The sequence below is a fragment of the Rhinoderma darwinii genome, chromosome 3 (assembly GCF_050947455.1).
Source record: "Rhinoderma darwinii isolate aRhiDar2 chromosome 3, aRhiDar2.hap1, whole genome shotgun sequence".
Classification (NCBI taxonomy): Eukaryota; Metazoa; Chordata; class Amphibia; order Anura; family Rhinodermatidae; genus Rhinoderma; species Rhinoderma darwinii.
This window is the reverse complement of record NC_134689.1, coordinates 293762845-293787102: the sequence shown is the minus strand read 5'-3', so window position 1 is coordinate 293787102 and position 24258 is coordinate 293762845. Positions and strand designations below refer to the sequence as shown.

Sequence of the window (24258 nt, the reverse complement as noted above, 5' to 3'; positions counted from 1 at the left end):
GCTGTACGAGACAGCAGCTGTCACAGCTCCTGTATGTGTCGAGACGTACTATTAGGTCATGGAGCGCGAACGATACAACTGCCATGACCTAATAGTACGTCCAGGAGCGGGAAGGGGTTAAGATGTATTCTCCAGAGAGAGGGGAGGGGTGTAGCTAGCTGGGGACACAGGAACAAACCTCAGGCAGTGCAGCAGTGTGGAGCAGAGGAGTGCAGCAGGGAGGAGAAGTGTGCAGCAGCGTGCAGGCAGAGGAGAGCAGACAAGTCAGTGTCTGAAGTTGTATTCAGTGAGATGCTGCAGCAGCCATGTGGAACAGGGAGGAATTCTGTGAGAGGATCAGCAACAGCCATGTGGAAGTGAAAGGAGTGCAGGTCAGTGTGTGTTGCCTGTGATACAGAAGCCAGACAAGGAGCTTGGACACTACTGAGAGTGCCTAGAGCAAAGCAAGGAGCTTGCACACAGCCTAGAATCCCCAAGGGACACCATTCCTCTGTGATAGTGCAACTGGATTGGGACAGTCAGCAGCACACCTTCCAGCACAGTATAGAGAAGAAAGAGGAGCAGAACTCACAGCACCCTTGGAGGAATTACAGACAGAGTCAGGGAGGTGAAGCAGGTACCACCATTTGCAATACCCTGTGATATGTTTATACTACTTAAAGACATTGCCTCTGTAACAAAAGTAACCACCAAGCATATTGTGCCCAGTAAAACTACTGTGAAAGTTTATTGAACCCTGTCTCCTGGAACATCCTTATTCGGGGTACACCACATAACATCCCAGGGGACAGAGAACAGTGTATCCTACAAGCACCACTTATTTCACTGGTTCTGTGGCCCGAGGCGCGGGAGAGAGAAAGTGCGCCACCGTGACCAAAGGGCGCGAATACCAACTTCAGCTCAGAGAGCCCCGCCCACCGCGACTCGGCGCCCGCGTTACCACATTCACACAGTTTTTTTGCAGGCAGAAAAATCTGCCTCAAAAAATCTACACAGAAAACTATTTCAATGGGAGGTCAGAGGTGGAACTGCGGCAAGCAAAAGCAAGCCACTTTTTAAGAACCGCCGCGGGAAAAAAAGCATCCACCTCCCATTGAAATCGGTTTCAGACGTTTTTGACGATGATTCCAACACGGTTTCTGCGTCAAAGTCAGCTTAAAGAGGCTCTGTCACCAGATTTTCAAACCCCTATCTCCTATTGCAGCAGATCGGCGCTGCAATGTAGATAACAGTAACGTTTTGTTTTTTTTCAAAAACGAGCATTTTTGGCCAAGTTATGACCATTTTTATATTTAAGGAAATGAGCCTTTCTTAAGTACAACTGGGCGTGTTTAAAGTTATGTCCAAGTGGGCGTGTATTGTGTGTGTACATCTGGGCGTTTTTACTTGTTTTACTAGCTGGGCGTTGTGAATAGAAGTGTATGATGCTGACGAATCAGCATCATCCACTTCTCTTCGTTACCACCCAGCTTCCGGCAGTTCAGACACACAGCGTGTCCTCGCTCATCCGACGCGATGAAGTTCCTGTGGGAGGAAGTGAATGACGTCACAGTGTGATCTCGCGAGGACACGCTGTGTGTAGCAATAGGAGATAGGGGTTTGAAAATCTGGTGACAGAGCCTCTTTAAAAATAAAAAACCTCTGTGTGAACTGGGCCTTAATAACTGCCATAGAGTACTTGCTAAATCCCCCATAAGAATCTACTATGTTAGTAGTCAGCTGGACTGACGGCTCTGCTTACAGCAGCCACTGATTGCCTCTGACACACAAAATAACCCTAAGGGTATGTTCACATGGCTTATTTTCGGCCATTTTTCGGGCCGTAAACAGCTGATAGATCGGAGGCAGAATGCCTCCAAACATCTGCCCATTGATTTCAATGGGAAAAATGGCGCATGTCACTTTGAAAAACTGCCGCGTAAAAAAATGGCCCGTCGGAATAGAATGCAGTTTTTCCCATTGAAATCAATGGGCAGATGTTTGGAGGCGTTCTGCTTCCGATTCTTTTGAAAACAGCTCCGTATTTTCAGGCGTTTTTGATTTTGCGTGTGCACATACCCTGAGGGTGGATTAACACAGTGTTTTGCTAGGTTTTTGTGCTTTTTTTCGTGGTGTTTTAATAGCATTTTTACCAGATTTTTTTTTTAGTGCTGCCAGCTGTTACATTAAAGTCTATAAAATGCACTACATACAACTGCGTTTTAGTTTGTCGCTTTTTTCTAGGCAATTTTGTGGTCAGTAGTGTTTTTCCCAAAAGCAGCATGCTCTGTGTATAGCATTTTTTTCAGGCATTTCTCCAAAAATAGTTCTCTTTTAGGACTTATTTACACGAACGTGTAATACGTCCGTGCAACGCGCGTGATTTTCACGCGTCTCGCACGGACCTATGTTAGTCTATGGGGCCGTTCAGACAGTCCGTGATTTTCACGCAGCGTATGTCCGCTGTGTGAAACACACGACATGTCCTATATTTGTGCATTGTTTGCGCATCATCCACCCATGCAAAACGCACACGCTCGTGTAAATCCAGCCTTAGGGTATGTTCACACGGCTTATTTTAGAAAAATGGCTGAAAAATTGGAAGCAGAATGCCTCCAAAAATCTGCTCATTGATTTCAATGGGAAAAATGACGTTCTGTTCCGACGGGGTGATTTTTTGAAAAAAACGGCGCATAGAAAGACGCTCCATAAAAAGAAGTGCATGTCACTTGAGAAGTTTTTGGAGCCGTTTTTCATTGACTCTATAGAAAAACAGCTCCAAAAACGGCCGTAAAAAACGAGGGTATGTTCACATGCTTACGAAAAAACGTCTGAAAATACGGAGCTGTTTTCAAGGGAAAACGGCTCCTGATTTTCAGCCGTTATTTTAACAACTTGCGTTTTTTGCTGCATTTTTTACGGCCATTTTTGGGGCTGTTTTTCTATAGAGTCAATGAAAAAAGGCTCCAAAAACAGCTCAAAAAGTGACATGCACTTCATTTTCGAAGGAGTCTTTTTACGCGGCCATTTTTCAAAATGGCCGCGTAAAAAAACCGCCCCGCCGGAACAGAATGCTGTTTTTTCCATTGAAATCAATGGCCAGATTTTCGGAGGCGTTCTGCTTCCAATTTTTAAAGCCGTGTGAACATACCCTTAGGGTTACATAGTGTAGCGTCCATGGCCGCGGGCCGTCGGGTTTACTCACCTCCCGACGCCCACAGCCATAGAATCTGTGAGCGCTGGTCTCCGTCTCCCTTCTAGGAGACGCCAGCGCTCACTTCCGCTCCGTTCGGCTGTGTCCCGTAGGGTGCGCGCGCACCCTCGCGCCCGGCCTTAAAGGGCCAGCGCGCGCAAATAGGAAATCGTCATCATCATCAACTGCCACGATTTCCTGGTCTATAAGAAGGCCCCTGGCCTTCTAATCCTTGCCTGAGCGTTGTTAGTTTTCCCAGTCTGTCTTGCAAATGGTCCCTTAGTGTTTCCCGTTCCTGTTGTTACCCGTGCCTTGTTCCCCGTTCCTGTTTCCCGTGCTTTGCCTTAGTATCAAGTCGTGCCACGTCCAGAGGAATCTGCCACGACCAGAGGAATCTGCCACGTCCTGTGTAATCTGCCACGGCCAGAGGAATCTGCCACGTCCTGTGTAATCTGCCACGTTCGGAGGAATCTGCCACGTCCTGTGTCATCTGCCACGTCCGGAGGAATCCGCCACGTCCTGTGTCATCTGCCACGTCCGGAGGAATCCGCCACGTCTGGCGCAACTTGCGGCTCCTGTGTCATCCGCCACGTTTGGCGCCATCAGCTGCACCCATCTCACCTGTGCCAGAGCTTCGGTCACCGTCTGGACTATCCAGGTACCCTTGTGCGGGACATTATATTTCTGGGGTTTCCTGTGGTTTGGCCAGCTGCCTTCCCGCTACGACGGTACGGCCTAGTGGGTCCACTAACCCGCTTCGTGACACATAGTTACATAGTTAGTACGGTTGAAAAAAGACACATGTCCATCAATTTCAACCAAGGGATGGGAAAAGGGAAGGGAAAAATTTATATTGGGTTTCAGAATCACACAGGCGCCGATGTCAGCAGAGCCGTCAGTCCACCTGGCTGACATTGCAGCTTCTATGGCATGCCTATCATGTCTATTTCATTTATCCACACACATAGAAGCTGAAGCACCAAAACAAAATAAAGTTTTTTTATAAATATCTTCATTTAAAAAAACAAACAAAAAAAACCACCATACACATAGAATAAAAGAATAAATGCCTACAAAGGATTACATAGCATGTAACCCCTTAGTGACCAGCCTAATTTAGAGCTTAATGACCAAGCTATTTTTTACGTTTCTCTATCATCTCATTCAAAGAGCTATAACTTTTTTATTTTTGCGTCGACATAGCTGTATAAGGTCTTGTTTTTGCAGGACATGTTGTATTTTTTAATAGCACCATTTTTGGTTACATAAAATCTGTTGATTAACTTTTTTTGGGGGGGGGAATAGAAAAAAAACAGCAATTTCGCCATACTTTTTGTGTCCTAAATTTATGAAATTTACCGTGTGGTATAAATAACACAATAACTTTATTCTGCGGGTAGTTACGATTGCAACAATACCAAATTTATATAGATTTTGTATGCTTTACTACTTTTACACAGTAAAAACAATGTTTTTTTCCGAAAATGCAGTTGTATGAGGGCTTTTTTGTGTGCGACAACTTGTAGTTTCTATCGGTACCATCTTGGAGTAGATACAACTTTTTGATCACTTTTTATCACATTTTTTTTTTAAGGCAGGATTCACAGAAAACAGCAATTTTTACATTGTTTTTTATTTTTTTTTTTTACGGCGTTGACCGTGCGGGTTAAATAATGTAATAACTTTATAGTTGGGGTCGTTACAGACGCGGCGATACCAAATATGTGTAGATTTTTTACTTTTTTTTAAATAATAAAGCATTTTGTAAGGGGAAAAAGCGATCACACGCAGGATGCCGGGGGGGGGGGGTGAGAGAGGGAGCTCCCTCCCTCTCTCCAAAACCACTCATATGCAGCACTCGCTACTGAGCGCCGCATCTGAGGGGTTAAACTGGCGAAATTGATACTGATATCGATCTCGCCCGTTCAAACAGGGCTGCTCCCAGCTGCTCTATTTATATATTCCGATGCCGCGCTGTGAAAAGGCATGTGCATCGGACGGAATAAAGCCCATTAGTGGCCACCCTGAAAAGGCGTATTGGCGTTCACTAATGGGTACACTAATGGGTTAAACTCTACACACACAAATAAGAATAAGATATATATATTGTGTGACATCCACAATATGCACTTCCTTAGAAACCAATGAAAATTTTATTAAATAAAATAATAAAGGCTGAAAGGGCATGTACAGGGTTCATACAGATATAGCCATCTTTAACTTGACTCTGATAACTTGCTGCAGCGTGATATCACACAACAAAAACCATTGAAAACTCATTGAAAAATTCAAGATAAGAGATGTAGCCATTGTTTATTTAATGCAGTAAAAGTCAAGGTAAAGATATCTACATCTGTATCAGCTATCAGGGTGCAGATCTTTACAATCCTAACAAGCTGAGAAGTAGAAGTCTCCTTAGCTATACTGTTATGCTACTGGAAAGGCTTTGCTCCTTCCCTGACAAGCAGGGCAGAAAGCTATTTCTATTGGCTGCTGATCACTACACAGGGAACCGTCTGTAGGGAGAGTGACTGAGCACGTGTCCTCCTTATTAGGTGGATGTGCACATTGTTATAAACTTTTAACACCAAGTGGCGCTACACTATGTAAGCAAATGTCATCATAACTCTTCACTGGATCAAATTAAGAACATGTAAGTGGCAAACTGGTTTATTTTCATGATCTATATAATAAAGGTTCCTATGCATGAACTAATGAGCTGCGGTAAGTGGCCGGGATATAGTCTGCAATTTGGTAAGACATACAGAAAGGCTAACACATTGTACATTGTACATTCATTTTGTGAAGAAAAGCAAAAGTTTCTACAGAATGTTCTAATCCTGCTGAGATTACTGGGATAAACAGAAATTCTACTTACGTTGGCTGATCTGATGCTGTTCTAGTCTCCTCTATTTCCTGTGCTTGTTTTAGCCACGGATGTTTTGCTTCTACAGGGAACTTTTCTAGCGGACAAACAGAATGCAGCACTTCAATGTATAGCAAAAATGTCACTTATAAACCAGAGCATGTTTATTGACAATGAAATGCTGTATTACCTCTGGGCTTATAACATGGTACAGGTACAATGCATTCCTCCTTTATATGTGGCTTCAGCTGAGGGTTACAGCCTCCAGTGTGTTGTCCACGATGATCATTGCATAACACTACCCTATAGCGCAAGCCTCTTCCACAGGTCACAGTGCACTGAATAAATACAGAAAACATGTACCATAGTCAATACTGACTATTCATCAGTATTTCAGGATATTACCACGCTGATTGAAAAGCAAACAGTCTCATAAATGTGTGGACTTGTAATACAGCACAGTCCTAGAGGGGCGCTAATCCTTTTTTTATCAACTTGTCTTTTCTTATTTTCTGTATTTCTGTAAACACTTATAACGGAAGCCACGACACAGTGTTGGAATCACCCCATGAAGGATTCCAGCGATGCACAACGAATTAAACTGACTTACAATGCGGTCCGGCTGATTCTCCCAAAGTGTCCGTCGTTTTAATGGGAAAAATAGCACTGATATGTTTCTCGTCATATCTGACAAAATCTGCGACAGAGGCTCCAAATAGAGCCACGACGCAGATATGAACATAACCTTATATAATTGTTATGGTGCAAATATTATTATTAACATTAGGATTGTACATGCACAACACAATAGTGGTTGCCGTCTCCCTTCCACATGCTTCAGTTAGTGGGAACAAAATTGGAATTTTTGAATTCATCGTTTTTTTTATACAAGGATGTAGATACTATTTAACTCCTTCACGGTCACCTTATTTATATATACCGTTCAGTCATAACATTAAAACCACCGGCCTAATATTATGTTGATCTCCCTCATGCCGCATAAACATCTCTGAACGGTCGAGGCATGGACTCCACAAGACCTCTTAAGGCGTCTTGTGGTATCTGCACTAAGATGTTATTAGCAGATCTTTTAAATCCTGTAAATTGCGAGGTGGGGCCTTCATGGATTGGACTTGTTTTTCCAGCACATCCTACAGATGCTCGATCGGATTAAGATCTGGAAAATTTGTCAACACCTTAAACTCTTTGCCATGTTCCACAAAAAACATTCCTACAAAATGTTTGCATTGTGGTAGAGCACATTATCCTGCTGAAAGAGGGAAAAGTAACACCAACATTGATGCCAGATCCTAGGGTTTCCCAGCGGAACATTGCCGAGAGCTGCCTCTGCCAGCTTGCTTTTTTCTCATAGTGCATCCTGATGTATATTTTTTCCAGATAAGCGAAGCACATGCACCCAGCCGACCACATGATGTAAAAGAAAAAGTTACTTATTAGACCAGGCCACTTTCTTCCATTGATCCAAGGTCTAGTTCTGATGCTCACGTGCCCATTGTACATGCTTTGGTGGTGGACAGGCGTTAGCAAGGGCACTATGAATGGTCTGCGGCTACACAGTCCCAAATGCATTAAGCTGCTCTTCACTATGTGTTCTGATACCTTTCTATCACAGCCAGCCGTAACTTTTTCAGTAATTTGTGCTACAGTAGCTCTTCTTTGGGATGGGACCAGACGTGCTAACCTTCACTCACCACTCGTATGAATGAGCCTTGAGCCTGTCACTTGTTCACTGGCTGTCCTTCTTTGGACCACTTTTGGTATGTACGAATGACTGCATACCAGGATCACCCCCACAAGACCTGCCATTTTGTAGATGCTCTGACCCAGTCTTCTAGACATTACTATTTGGCCCCTGTCAAAGTCGCTCAGATACTTACGTTTGCCCATTTGTCCTGCTTCCTACACATCAACCTCAAGAACTGACTGATCACTTGCTGCCTAATATATTCCAACTTTGACAGGTTCCATTGTAACAAGATAATCAATGTTATTTACTTCACCTTGCAATGGTTTTAATGTAATGTCTGAACAGTATTGCTGGTGCACCGCGTAGCTAGGATGTATATATGACCACCACTTTAATGGTGGATAGCGCTGTATAGAGAGCTCTGCCATTAAAGTGAGTGGGCTAACACTGTGTGAGAAATGAATATATCGGCTAAGGGGAGGAAATAACCTAGAATAAAAATGTGGACCTTTGTTCTCAAGCACATTGGGGTTGATATAGGTTAAGCAAAGTACTGTACATATATTTGATATTGTTATACATGGGAGACTGAGACAATATATTATGGTATACATTTGTTTGATTTAACTTATCTCTGCCTATTTTTCCTTAATATTTTTTTAGGTCTAACCCAAAATAAGGAAATATTACCTGTGACCATTCCATAGCCATCCATTTAGGACAGTCAAAGAGGTTGCAGGTCTGCATGACAGTTGGCTTTGGAGCATACATGCACTTCCATTCCTCTACCTGAAGAATCTCTCCATGCATTGTTTCCTCTACACACACAATGCTACGTCTCTGAATGCCCCCGCCACAGGAAACGGAGCATGCAGTCCATGGGTTATGCTCCCACCTGCAATACACCATTTATATAAAGCAAATTAATATTGTGTAATATGGATACAGATTAATCTATCTTATTTGTATGTATTACTATGGAAGGTATTTCATATACACATGGTAATGACCAAGCTGAGAAAAGTAATGAAGCTAAAGATTTTATTAACCTTAGTAAATATTCACTTTTGAACACAATTTTTTTTTCCTAATGAGGTCAATTATTTTTTGCATATGCAAAAAACATGGAGCTTCAAATAAATAGGGCTGCTAACATCCAATAGAGGAGAATCCAGTAGTTCAAAACAAGACTACATTTATTAGAACGGAATAAATTATGTATATTATTTTAATTATGTCGGTCGTTGTAATTGGGATGATACCTCTTTTTTTTCTTAATAGTTTACAGTTTATAATGAATAAAAATATTTTTCATGTAAAAAAAAAGGGATATAATATAAACTTTTTTATTAGTCTCACTAGGGGACTTGAATCTGCGATCAATTGATCGCTTGTATAATGCTTTGGAGTACATAGTGGAATACAAAGCATGCCTCTGGCACAGCCTAATAGGTACTGTAGTAACCCATCGGCACGCTTTAATTGCGTCATTGGGGGGGGGCGCCGATGGGCTGACAGAGGGAGCTCCCTGCCTCTGTCAACCTTTTCAAGTTCCATGGTCACTAATAACCAAGGAATCTAAAGGGTTATTACTGTTACGGGTCATTAGATTGAACTGTTGACTATGTAATACAGCCAGCAACTGCAAATAATGACATGGGCACAGCTCCTGAGCTCACACCATCTCTGCGCCATATTAGTACGGTGGTTCACAAGGACGAGTCACAAGCCGCTATGTACTCTTAGGGTATGTGCACACGACCTATTTTCAGATGTAATTCAGGTGTTTTACGCCTCGAATTATGCCTGCAAAGACGGCTCCATTACGTCTGCAAACATCTGCCCATTGCTTACAATGGGTTTTACGATGTTCTGTTCAGACGAGGTGTAATTTTACGCGTCGCTGTCAAAAGACGGCGCGTAAAAAGACGCCTGCGTCAAAGAAGTGCATGTCACTTCTTTGGACGTTTTTGGAGCCGTTTTTCATTGACTCCATTGAAAAACAGTTTCAATTACGTCCGTAATGGACGCCGCGAAAAACGCGAGTACTTGCAGAAACGTCTGAAATTCAAGAGCTGTTTTCGCCTGAAAACAGCTCCGTAATTTCAGACGTATTTTGCGTTTGCGTGTGAACATACCCTTATGGTGCAGGGCAAGATGGGGTTAATCAGTACATTATTTTGTACCTAAAACAAAATTATATTCAATGGTGGACATTCACTTTAAAATTTTATATAAATCCATGAGTTGAATAATTTTCTGGCTGTTTGTCCCAAATACTTTTTAAGACCAGGATCACACATGCAGTTTTGATGAAGTTTTTGGTTCTGTTCTTTGAGACAAAGCCATAAGTGAATCCAAAAGGAAGGAAATGTACTGTGTTTGGTTAAGAAAAGTGACACCAAAAACGGCATCAAAACTGCGTGTGCGATCCTTTACCTGGTTTTAATTTTCAAGAAAGCAAAGTGAAGCAACATAAGCAGCACAGCAACAATAAATAAAAACTAAAAACAATAAAACTGTGGTAAAAGTATTACAGTTTTCTATTGCTACATACCTTGGCAGGGGCTGGAAATGATCATAGGGCATTATCTCCTTAAATCCATCACTATAAACAAGTAAGGGAAAAATATTTAAGACAAAATAACGACCACTTTTGATGCAACAACAGTCCATATCACTCCATTACATTTACATCTAATAACATCTTCGCAATAAGATACTGAAGATGTAGGAGTCTTTTAGGGCATATGGAGTACATATCATGGCATATGGATGTAACAGAGAAGAAACCCTGCTCGAAACATCCACCCATCCCTCTCTATTCACCAAAGAGTACAGCCGCTGCAAAGAGCAGCCCTTTCTCTGGAGGTCCTGACTCATCCATGTATTACACAGATATAGTTACTTAGTATGGTTGAAAAACGACATATGTCCACCAAGTTTCACCAAGAGAAGGATTGAAGGACGTGGACAAAAGGAGAGAAAAAAATTACCCCTGTGGATCCGGAGGAAGGAAAGAAATTCCTAAATGTCGCAATCCAAATTTGCCCTAACAGGAAAGAAAAACTCCTTCCTGACTGTATCAACATTCAAACAAGTATTTAATACATTTACATAAACAGTTGTTATTTTGTTTGAAGACATTACAATTGCTGTGAAAAGCATCAAAATATTACAGTTGTACATTGAATGATACAGCGTTGCGAATACATAGCTACAGAGATAAAAAAAAAATGGTACATGTCCAACAAGTTCAACTTTTCTCAGACTTTGCTGTTTGACTTAGGGCAGATTCAGACGAACGTTGCGTTTTTGCACGCGCAAACAACGCAGCGTTTTGCGCGCGCAAAAACCACTTGACAGCTGCGTGTGTCATCCGTGTATGATGCGCGGCTGCGTGATTTTCGCGCAGCCGCCATCATAGAGATGAGGCTAGTCGACGCCCGTCACTGTCCAAGGTGCTGAAAGAGCTAACTGATCGGCAGTAACTCTTTCAGCACCCTCGACAGTGAATGGCGAACACAATATCGAGAAACCTGTTAAAAAAAAAAGAAAAAGTTCGTACTTACCGAGAACTTCCCTCCCGGCCGTTGCCTTGGTGACGCGTCCTTGGTGACGCGCCTCTCTTGACATCGGGCCCCACCTCCCTGGATGACGCGGCAGTCCATGTGACCGCTGCAGCCTGTGCTTGGCCTGTGATTGGCTGGAGCTGTCACTTGGACTGAATTGTCATCCCGGGAGGTCAGACTGGAGGAAGAAGCCGGGAGTTATCGGTAAGTCAGAAGTTCGTTTTTTTTTTACAGGTTCATGTATATTGGGATCGGAAGTCACTGTCCATGGTGCTGAAACAGTTTAACTCTTTCAGCACCCTGGACAGTGACTTTCTCCTGACGTCGCGTACCGGAAATTTTTTTGTCGGGTTCGGCCAATACGAGTTCGGCCGAACCCGGTGAAGTTCGGTTCGGTTGTCCGGGTTCGCTCATCTCAAAGACACTCCGTTTGGATGTTTGGAAACAGAAAAGCACGTGGTGCTTTTCTGTTTACATTCATCCTTTTGACAGCTGGTGCGCTGTTTCAGTCGGTTCGCACGGAAGTGCTTCCGTGCAACCTGCGTGGTTTTCACGCACCCATTGACTTCAATGGGTGCGTGATGCGCGAAATACGCAGAGATATTGAGCATGTCGCGCTTTTTGCGCAGCTGACAAACGCTGCGCAAAAAGCACGGACTGTCTGTACTGCCCCATAGACTTGTATTGGTCTGTGCGTGGTGCGTGAAAAGCACGCGGCCCGCACGGACCCAATACACGTTCGTGTGAATCCCCCCTTAGGCTTTATTCAGACGAACGTGAAAAACGTCTGTGCAACGCGCGTGATTTGCACGCGCGTTGCACGGACCTATATGTGTCTATGGGGCCGTGCAGACATGTCCGTGATTTTTGCTCAGCGTGAGTCCGCTGAAAAAAAGGCACAACATGTCCGTTCTTTGGGCGTTTTGCACGCATCACGCACCCATTGAAGTCAATGGGTGCGTGAAAACCACGCATGCCGCACGGAAGCACTTCCGTGCGAACTGCGTGATTCGCGCAAGAGCTGTCAAAAGGATGAATGTAAACAGAAAAGCACCACGTGCTTTTCTGTTTACAAACATCCAAACGGAGTGTCTTTGAGAAGAGCGAACCCGGACAACCGAACCGAACTTCACCGGGTTCGGCCAAACTCGTTTTGGCCGAACCCGGCAAAAAAATATCCGGGACGCGACGTCAGGAGATAGTCACTGTCCAGGGTGCTAAAAGAGTTAAACTGTTTCAGCACCATGGACAGTGACTTCCGATCACAATATACATGAACGTGTTAAAAAAAAAAAAAGTTCTAACTTACCGATAACTCCCGGCTTCTTCCTCCAGTCTGACCTCCCGGGATGACAATTCAGTCCAAGTGACAGCTGCAGCCAATCACAGGCCGGTCACATGGACTGCCGCGTCATCCAGGGAGGTGGGGCCAGATGTCAAGAGAGGCGCGTCACCAAGGGCGCGTCACCAAGGACGCGTCACCAAGGCAACGGCCGGGAAGTTCTCGGTAAGTACGAACCTCTTTTTTTTTTTTAACAGGTTGCTAGATATGGTGATCGGAATTCACTGTCGAGGGTGCTGAAAGAGTTACTGCCGATCAGTTAACTCTTTCAGCACCCTGGACAGTGACTGACGTCGGCTAGAATCATCTCTATGATGGCGGCTGCGCGAAAATCACGCAGCCGCGCATCATACACGGATGACACACGGAGCTGGCAAGTGATTTTTGTGTCTGCAAAAACGCCACGTTCGTGTGAATCCAGCCTAAGAGGAAGGCAGAACATAAATCCCATGGCCAATATTTGGGTATTTTCCAAAGATCAATTATTTTTATTGATTACTTAATCTAACTCTTAATACGAATTAGCCTTTTTTTTATACTGTCTTGTGGTCGGAACATTTCATAGATTGACTACTCTAAATTTAATAGATCTGTACAGAAACACAGTACATTAGAAGAGTGCCATGTCCAAATGTGCTTACAATCTAAGCCAAAATTGAACCCACAACATGTTTTTGTGTATACTTTGTGTGGGAAGCATTTTTCTATGATCTTATCACGTCCTGTGACAATGTTGCTTTTGATGTCTACAGAATAGATATTGTGTTTTTTGTTCCTTACGAAAAGAGAGCTTTACCCACTGTTTTACACTAAGTCTAGCTTTTGGAGCTCTCAGCATTTTCAAGCTTCTCTGGAATCACAGCTGGCACCACAAAAATTATTTGCTGCCAATATGATCACTACATTTTTTTTACTTGCTGCTGGCAGAGGTATAATATTTTGTGGGTATAATAACTAAGACTTTCTTCACACATTGGAACTGTTATAATTAATATAAAGGTACATTTTGAACGTCAGTGGAATATACAAATCTTGACAGTGCCAGAATCTAATTTCTAAGATACACACACAAATACGCACGCACACGCGCACGCGCGCACACACACACACACACACACACACACACACTCACACACACACAAACACACTATCCTTCTAGTTCCTTAGATGAAAGAATGACACGTAAAGTATAAATACATATAAATAGAAAGTAAAGGTCTAATAACTTACAGGTACTTCCAATTGTAAAAGAGAAGGCATATTTACAAAATCTTGTCGCTATAGTAAAAATGAAGTTTATTTATTAAAGAATGTTAAAGGGGTTCAACACTGATGCTCTATGTTTACGGTAGTCCATCAATGTTTGATCATTGGAGGACTCTTCCCTGCAATCAGCACAATAAAATTCCCCTTCATTGTTTACCCAGCTGATGATTGGCTGGGTCTAGAGGTCAGACCCCACTGATTAAACAATGATGATCTATCCTAAGGACTCCTAGCTGCTGATCTACATGTTAACACCACACATTTGTTGAAAAAAAATTGTATAGTGATGAAGATGATAAATTATGATTATTCATTGATAATTTGAATATTTTATGCAATGGACATAGACATAAATAACTATTTGCTGAAAACAACTAACAGTCCTGATTCATCCATAAGCATGTTGTGGGTATTAATTGTATAGAAATGAAAGGGGCTGAGCAAGCACCAGACACCGTAAATGTCAATAGGAATTAGTTAGGAAAATCGAAATTTGTTATTTGTGGTCATACACTTGAGATAGCTTTCAGCAGAATCCTCTGGCAGTGGTTTATCTCCCAATAGAACAAAAGATCGGCCATATTCAAATCCAACAAGCCCAATCCCCTTTTCCCCAAAAATTACTAGTGTATGACCAGCTTTAGCATGCACTGGAGAGGAGACGACGGACAACATTAGTGGGCATATAGCCAAAGTATCTTCCTAGGCATTAATAAATAGATATAATATCAGGACAAGTTAAAGGGATATTGCCATCACAGAAAGTGATAGTATATGGCTAGGATAAGCCAACACTTTCTGATTGAGGAGGTCGTACTGCAGTTCCCCGCACAGCAGGTAGCCGGGAGGGCTGCTGTGCAGTGAAAAACAGTGAAGGGGCCACAGAACTAAACCATCAATGCAGCCTCTTCACTCACAGGATCGGCAGGGACCTAGCGATATGCCATCACTTTTTGTGATTAGAATAAACCTTTGATAGCACAGGATTATACTTTGTCAATCAATATCTAGGAAATCTGAGGATGGATAAAAAGTTATTTCACGTCTATATTCATTTCGCCATTCCATTCCTATGTAATTTATCATGATGTTCCATACCGAAATGACTTTTAAAGATCAGCAAATTGGGTGGAAGCTTAAAATATAATTAAAAGTCATGAAGATTTAAGCAAACACTTTTTCATCATCACTTTTCTTTCATCTACAGTTTCTCTTAATGTTTTCTCTGCCTCTCCCATCTGATGCACAATTCCTTCTGTGAACTGACAGGAAATTATGGATTCAGTAAAGTCACAGAATGGGTGGAGGATATGACACATGACAGGGGGAACCCTGAGCCATGGCGGCAAAAGATTGATGGGGCTTGAAGTTCTGTTCTGTTAGAGCTGCATTGACATGGGATTTAGTGTTCTCTTCCTTGAGAGGAAACAGCAGTCAGTCTGGACATCTGATTACCCAAATAAAGCATAATTCAGCAAAAATTCTAATGAATGGGATTATAATTTGGTTTGAGTAAGCAGCCATGCGTGTTTCCCCCCCAGACAATAATGCTCAGACTGGGGTGGTCTTACTTAAGAAGTTTCATGTAAGAACTATTTATGCCTTGCAGTTTCTCAGGCTAACCACATATGTGTCATAAGTAATGGCAGAGGTGCGTCTAGCATGGAATGAAAGAAATGGAGGAAGTGGAAATTTTCTGGAGTGTTTCCTCCACTGTTTTTGTGTCAGGCTCCCCTTCCTCTCCATGTTCTGGAATTCCGGCATAGTGACAGCCAGCATACCTTCAGGTAATACAGATTAAATCTACTCAATCACATCGCAAACCTAATTTTCAAACCTGTTTTTTTACCAGACAATGTTGGAAAAGCCTGCACACAATACAGCAATCGCTTTACCAACCTGGATGGACAAGGATCCATGTTACATTCCTTCAGCTTAGGTTTAGGCTTCTTGTTTTCTGGGTAGTAATGACAATAATGATCGGGGACTGTCCGATTAAATCTGATGTCCATACATTCTGCAGAGTTCAGCTGATATCCTGGGAGAACAAAACAGAGGATGAGTTTATATTAGCTTACTTGTTAAGTCAAACTTTTAATACAATTTCCTACATGCATTTTTGTGACTACAGACTGTGAATTCACATCACAGTCAACATTACACATCCAATATTGAAAAATAATTTCATAAGTAGCAAATTAATAGCTGGCTCCAGGTGCAGACCCTTGAACAACAAGGTCACAGCCGATGAACCAGCAAACAATGATGAAAATGTATGGGGGCGAACAACCAGAGTAACGATCGCTCGTTCCTATACAAAATCAATCATTGTCTCGTTAATTGGTGCTTGTTTGCACGGCCCACATCGGGCCGTGTAAGATTGCCGATGCTCCACCAAACTGCTATCTGCAAATTAAACCTTACAAATATAATTATCTATGTTCGACTTTGTAATCTTTAGTCTTTTGTGTCTTGTGCCCAGATTAGGCAGCACAGATAACAGCAAATTGATACTGTCTGTGCAGAAGACGTCCCTAGCCTGTGATTACTATTGTGTTATTACAGGTCCAGCTGTACCTACGACTACGCTATTGTTTCCATCAAAACGACGGAACCCTTGCACAACGAAGACAAATGGAAACCATTGGCACCGGACCTATGGTTTCCGTTTGTGTCTCTCAGAGCTCCGTTCCGACGGAAAGTTCAGACGGAACGTCGGAACGGAGCCCTAGCACAGATGTGAATAAAGCCTTAAATGTAAAATGCCACTTCTTAAAAATTCTCCTTTTTTCTTTAAAAAATATATTTTTTCCTATTCTGAATAACAGTCAAATGTTGTAAAATGTAAGATTAGATGTTTATCTAATCTAATTAGAAGAAATTACTGGCTATTATTATGGACATGCTAAAATGCAAACAGTAACCATCAGCAGAAATTACGGAGACGTAAGGGCATCTCCAAATAAAGTGTATTTATAATCACCAGTTTCTGGAGCACAACTGAAACTACAAATCCCATGATGCTCTGCGATTGCAGCTGATCACAACAGAGTGGAGCGCAGTCGGCCTCAGCTGTCATGCACAAGCTGTTATAATGACATGACCATGTGTTTCCTGTATTTAGCAGACAGGATTTGTCTACAGTGGAATTCAACCTCAGACTTGAGAAAAGAGAGGCCCTTTTTGTGCAAGTGGATTATTTGACTAGTTCATAATTTTACAATTTTAATGTTTTTTTAATTTTAGGTGTCCCATTTTAATTTCCTTATTTTTTTTCTTCCTATGAACACTTTCCGTCCCCGTGTTCCCGTTGATATTCATATAAATATATCTTCCTACATTACAAAACAAAACGTCACTTTTCACATCTGAGTTCAATGCAGCATGGATTCTAGTACTTACCTTGCAAAAAGCCCCCAATCTTTTGACATTCTCACTCAACAAAATAGTAAAATATTGCACCACTGGAATGAAACCTACATCTTTTCTATTGCAACCGATCAAAATAAAACTCCCTAAAAAGATGTAAATTCAGATTTGACAGCAGTTAAAGGAATACTCCAGGCAAAACTGATAAACGGTGTTATGCCTAGTGCAGGGCCTAAAGTGAACGTACATATCACAGGGATTTCCTCTCCCCCCTTTCAAAACAATAAATTTTTTTCCTTTCAATGTAGCTTGTTTTTTGGCAGGACGAGTTGTAGTTTTTCATGGCACCATTTATTGTACCATACAATGTACTGGGAAAGTTTAAAATTTCTTTGTGGGGCGGAAAGGGAAAAAACAGTGAATCCTCCATTGATTTTTGGATATTGTTTTTACGGCTTTCCCCGTGTGGTAAAAACAACATGTCAACTTTATTCTGTGGGTGAATATGATTACGGCAATACCAAATTGATATTGTTTTTTTTATATTTTACTACTTTTACAAGGAAAAAACGAAATGTTGAAGAAACAATAGTTTTGAGTCGCCATATTCTGAGAGTGATAACTTATTCACTTATTTTCTGTCGATTGAGTGGTGTGAGGGCTTGTTTTCTGTGCGGAATGCTGTAGTTTTTATAGGTACCCTTTTAGATTTGATCACTTTTTATTCAATTTTTATGGGAGACGAAGTGACCAAAAACAAAGATTCTGGCAATTTAAGTTTTTTTTTTTTTACGGTGTTCATCCTGCCGGTTAAATAATGTTATATTGTAATGGTTTGGACTATTACGGACGCAGTGATACCAGTTATGTTTATTTTTTCACATTGCCTTTGGGGGAAAATTATAAAAGTGTTTTTTTTTTACTTTTAATATTTTTTTGTATATTAAAAAAAAAACAATAATTGTTTTTTTACTTTTTTTTATTAGTCCCCTTAAGGAACTTGAATCAGTGATCATTGGATCACTTGCACAACATACTGCAATACCAATGTATTGTATTATACTGTGTTTTTTCCTGGCTCTTATTAAGCTCTTAATAGAAGCATAAATATTGCAGACCTAGGGGCCATCATTAGGCCCCAGGCTCCCATGACAACCATCGGCTCCATGCAATCACGTCACGGGGGAAGGGCGTTGGGCTATCTGAGGGGATGCTATTGACCCCTGCATCTAAGGGGTTAAACTAATAGGATTGTAGTAATTTCACGATCCCTAAAATTGCAGTGAAGTTTCGGCTATAACATACAGCCGGGAAGGGCTTAATTGTCTTTGAATCTCTGTGTCATACACTACCCCCTCAGGATCTGCACTAGTTGTAATATATTGCATGGAGTGTTTCTTAAACCCCAATCTCTAATTCTCCTCAATTCATAGTCGCAGAGATTTGGGAAGATGAGGTCAAAGATTCTTGCAGCCGTCCCTGTGAATACCTATGACATGGAGGAAACCAGGTGCGCTATGATGAAAATAATTTCCCACACAACAAGTTGTGGCTCTGTGGGGTAAAAAATGAAAAAGTATTTTTTTTGTATTCCCTAACCCTTAGAATGCAGACACAGGGACAGGTAAGGCTGCTCTCCACTGTGTATTAGATCCCACAGTACAGCATCCCATAACTTCCTTCCCCACTGTGATTATGGTTTTAAGTGTAGTAGGAAATTAGACTTAACTACAAATTAGACATTTCATGTTTTGGGTGAACAGAGAGCTTAAAGCAGATTTATACAGATGTGTCCTTCCATACCTTTACTTTTATCTCAATATAGCCAGAGATTTGTGGCACAAGATGACCAAAAAAAGGATGATTTCACGAGATGTCTATGATAGGTGTCTTTGTGTGGCCACCCAGTGGCTGTGATGTAGATTGCAGCCTGCCAAGGTTTTTGATAGCATGTCACGATATTGTATTGAATAGGTTTCATGGGAGATTAAAGTCATTGACCAAATTCAAGCAAAGGTAAGGATGGACACATCTGTATGTATAACAGTGAAATAAGAGATCTGCAGAAGGCTGCTATAAGAAAGTTTATATCTTATTAACTAAAAGACTGTGAAATGTCTATCCAAACAGCAGACATTTTTGGTTATGTTCATCTGGTCCTCTGTTGCTCTGTCATGTCTATAACACAGCACCTAATTACTACAAGCAGCTTCTGTGCTTTACACTAAGCTGGTTCTATTGACGTCAAAAGGAGGTCGAACAAAATCTCCACTTAATGAATCATTCTTGATCATCTTACCCCCCAGAATAATACATGGTGAAAATTGGATTTAAAAGGAATTACTGTACACTAATGCTTTACACAATTCTTGGATCTTAAGAAATTTCCATGATTTAAAAACTTTTTTCTTCCTTTACTTTTTTTGGGTGGAGATGGAACTTATATAAATGGAAATATATATTTTTAAAATATTGCATAATTTCTGAACTGCAAATAAAATGAAATGTTCCTGAGTTACTCACCTCCTCCACAGGTTACAGTGCACGGAAAGAAATCTGTCTGTCTCCACTGGTGACTAATGGGCTGGTAGAAGAAAAACTGCACCATACTGTCTTTAGGTGAAACATACCTGGCCTGGAAAAAGATTTGTGTAAAATTGTTAATGTTAATATCATTCTATTTAGTTATTTAAACACTATGATATGTCAGCTTAGCATTGATGTCAGTAGAGGTGGTGTCACAAAGGAGCCTCTCACTCAGGACACAAGCAATCAAAGTCAATCTCATTTAACTACTGAATTCATTATCTATCCCCATTCAACCCCCCCACCACCACCAGAACAGAGTCATCGGAGCTAACAATCAGTCAACAGCTTTGCACTTTCGCCATTTTCACATGTCCTTTGCCCTTTGAACATTTGATTCTGCCCTGTCCTTCAGAAACACATCCAAGCCCTTACCACGTACAGTAGACCTCTGGCCACCGCTAGTTTAAAAGCATTTCTCGAATCCTGTCTATTCCAGTTTTAACAAATTGTCACCTATCCACTGGATACCTGTTAGATCGGTGGGGTCCGATCGATGGTGCCCCCACCGATCAACAGAACAAGTGTTCCATGTACCACATTCCCCCCAGCCTCAAGACCACTTTTAATGTAGTTGCATGTAGTGGTGGTCAAGTGTGTATTCTGTAGCTCCATTCAAAGTCTACAACACTGACAGAAACTGCCGAGCACATCGCTCGTACATTCCCTTATCAAATCCCACCTATACTACTGCAACATACTCCTCTATGACAGTCTCGCTAACAATCTCTCAAATGCATTTTCAACTGCTCAACAGTATAAGCGTATGTTCACACGTAGTGTTTTCAGCTGTTGTTTGGGCCGTAAACGTTCCGAAAAAAGGCTGAAAAATCGGAAGAAGAATGCCTACAAACATCTGTCCATTGATTTTCGTTCTGTTCCGACGGGGCCTTTTTTAAAAAAGAAATGCATGTAACTTTTTGGGCCGTTTTTGGAGCCGTTTTTCATAGATTACATTAACAAATAGCTCCAAAAACGTCCGTAAAAAACGCTGCGAAAAACGCGAGTTTCTCAAAAAACGTCTGAAAATCAAGCTGTTTTCCCTTGAAAACAGCTCCGTATTTTCAGACGTGTTTGAGTTTGCGTGTGAACATACCCTTATAGATTTTATCAGTATTATGGTTAGATGAGGAGTCAGAGGCACACAAAGGAGCCGCTGTCTGCCGAGCTGTCAGTCTAGCTCACTGACAGATTCGACTTACAGCGGCGTTCTGCAGCTTCTATGTAGAGTGGATACATAAAACCTGCAGAATACAAAGGAAGGAAACATTTGTAATAATATTTTCACAAAATACATACATTGCATAACACAAATGGCATCAAAGTTTTCAATAGCATTTATATCAGACTTTTATTATAAACATAAAAAAAATTATTTTTTTATATGACTATACATATAAACAAAATCTTGAAACATTCCAGTTTTTACACTGGCCACTAGCACGCACACACACGCACACACACGCGCGCACACAAACACACACACACACACACACACACACACGCAAAGCTGACATTTCCTGTATTCTGCTGCACACTTTTCATCTTTGCTGTGTAGACTGGGATAGGATTAGCAGAAAAGTCATCTCATTATCATTAGAATTAATTACATTTAATAATAGCTCTATTTTACTACTGGAGGACTAGATAATGCAGGATAGTATTAGGGCCCTTTTACACAGGCCAATTATCGGGCAAACGAGCGATCATATGAACGCTCGTTCCTGAACATTGCCCTGATCAGCCGATGATCGGTGCTTGTTTACACAGCCGTGTAAAAGGACCCTTACTGTACACACACATATAAGTCTTTGTTTGCATCTGCCCTGCCACTCCCTTATCTCTGGGGAGGGGACTGTGCTGCAGCTCCTCCTAGAGACCGTATTAGTCTATTGACAGTTCTCTGACCATTAACTCCCATTAATTGCAGCTACCATAAATCCCACGGACACTTCTGTACTATGTATACAGGCAGGAAGTGTGTACCACTAATATGGCAGCCCCAAGAATGTTTTAAACTCATCACTTCTTAACCCCTTAGTGACCAGCCCATTTTAGGCCCTAATGACCAAGCTATTTTATTCGTTTTTCTATAGTCGCATTCAAAGAGCTATAACGTTTTTATTTTTTTGTCTACATAGCTGTATGAGGACTTGTTTTTTGCGGGATTAGTTGTACTTTTTAATAGCACCATTTTTGGGTACATATAATTTTTTTATTAACTTCTATTAACTTTTTTTGGGGGGATTATAAAAAAAACCTGAAATTCCGCCATTGTTCTATGCGTTTTTAAATGGACGCCGTTCACTGTGCGGCATAAATAACATGTTACCTTTATTCTATGGGTCGGTACGATTACGGCGATACCACATATGTAGAGGTTTTTTATGTTTTACGACTTTTGCACAATAAAAACACTTTTGAACTAAAATTATTTGTTTTTGCATCGTCGCTTTCCAAGAGCCGTAATTTTTTTATTTTTCCATCAATGTAGTGATTTTTTGGGCTTGTTTTCTGCGGGACGAGACGTAGTTTTGATTGGTACTGTTTTGGGGTGCATGGACTTATTGATTCATTTTTATTATGACTTTTTTGGGGGGCAATGGAAAAAAATAGCAATTTCGCCATGGTTTTTTGTGTTTTTTTTTTACGGTGTTCACCTTGCGGTTTAAATTACATATTAACTTTATTAATGGAGTCATTACGGTCGTGGCGATACCATATACGTGTACTTTTATTTATTTTTTACACTTTTAATAAATAAAACCACTTTTTATGGAAAAAAATGGTTTTATTTATTTTTTTACTGTAACTTTTATGATTAATCTTTATTTCACATTTATTATTTATTTCATTAGTCCCACTAGGGGACTTTACTGTGCGATTCGCGGGCTGCCGATGGGTGACAGAGGGAGCTCACTCCCTTTGTAAACAAAGTTAAATGCCGCGGTCGCTATTGACGGCGCATTTAACGGGTTAAACGGCCGCGATCAAAGTAAACTTCGATCGCGGGCGTTGGAGCAGGAGCTCATCTGTCATCAGACAGCAGAGCCCCGGCTCCAGCCTGCACGGGAGACCCGTGCAGGACTTAGACTAGGCGAACGTTAAAAGGCGTCAGCCTAGCCTAAGGCCCCTTAGTGACCGACGTGAAAAGGCGTATTAGTGGTCACTAAGGGGTTAAAATTACATCTACATGAAATACATGAACCATTTCTTTAAATGTTATTTTTATTTTATTGTATTTCCCTTAAAGACGCTCACATTTTTCAAGTATGATTCAAATCCCACCTCTCTTTATAGATTGATATTATAATTTTCCTAGCATGTCTGAGGTAACCACCTGATATCTTAAAAATATTGTTAGTGTTTCATAGCCTAAGTGCAAACAGCAAGCTTCATATACACACACCTCATATTCAAACGTTCTTGGTAAAGAGCAAAAGATCTGTATTTTATCATTTCATCATTTTCCGTGTTAAGTCATAAAGGACAACAATAATACTAAAACAGTTTGGACATGATATTCACAAAGGGGCAATAATATAGGCTAACAGGAAAGTGAAGGATATTTTTCAATCACTAGTAGGTTATAATTAAAATTGTACTTATAAAATGATTTCATTTTCTAAGGATCATGCACATAGCTCCAAAGAGGTTGGCCAGATATGTCTGTTCCTGCTACCTCTGGAGACAGGTTTTGGAAGGCTTTGAGCTCTGAAAACTTAATTTAGCTCCTAATTAGAAGCTGTAAAAAAAGATGATGGAAACATGGCAAAGAAACGTGACATATTTGTAACAAAATGCAGGGAAAGGTAACTTAAGGAAGTGAACAATTACCACAAATTTCATTTCATTGCTAGGTGCCTTTAAAGTCATTTTTTTGTCAAAGTTTTTTTGTTGATACTTTTAAGAGTAGCTTAAGAAATCCACCATTCATTACAATCTTGTATACAATGTTCCTAAGAGCTCCGTCATCTTAGGATCCAACCAATACATTCATTTTATTAATTCACAAGGAACCTCATGTCTCTGAAAAGTTATTTTAAAATAAGATAAAATGTTGATCTTATTTATTATTGTTTTTTTTTGTACATTAGTATGGACAACATATTATTGGGAAATGTGTAAAAGATCCTCAGCACATCTAGATTTGAAAATATAAAAAAAGAGCTTTATTTGAACATAAGTTAAAAGCCCAAAAGGACAGAGGTGGGGCGTGTTACCGCTAACGCGTTTCGAACTAAGTGTTCTTACTCAACACATTATTGTATCAGATTCCAAACAACATTGGGGGACCTTAGACACATACTAGACTTTTTGTAAATCTCAGAATACCCTTTAGGAAGGCTAGTTGGCTTCAAAATGCTAGAAACTTAA

General features: G+C 41.0%; 1 protein-coding gene across 1 annotated transcript in view; it reads right to left on the bottom strand.

The window, feature by feature from the left end:
* Window positions 1–24258, bottom strand: part of ADAMTSL3 (ADAMTS like 3) — a 465354-nt gene that overhangs the window by 130608 nt on the left and 310488 nt on the right. Inside the window, exons 10-15 of the mRNA XM_075858077.1 lie at window positions 19819–19930; window positions 15826–15964; window positions 10304–10354; window positions 8437–8641; window positions 6229–6376; window positions 6051–6135 (exon numbers count right to left, since the gene is read on the bottom strand). Coding sequence (XP_075714192.1) covers window positions 6051–6135; window positions 6229–6376; window positions 8437–8641; window positions 10304–10354; window positions 15826–15964; window positions 19819–19930 — 740 coding nt within the window. The remainder of the gene's footprint in view (window positions 1–6050; window positions 6136–6228; window positions 6377–8436; window positions 8642–10303; window positions 10355–15825; window positions 15965–19818; window positions 19931–24258) is intronic.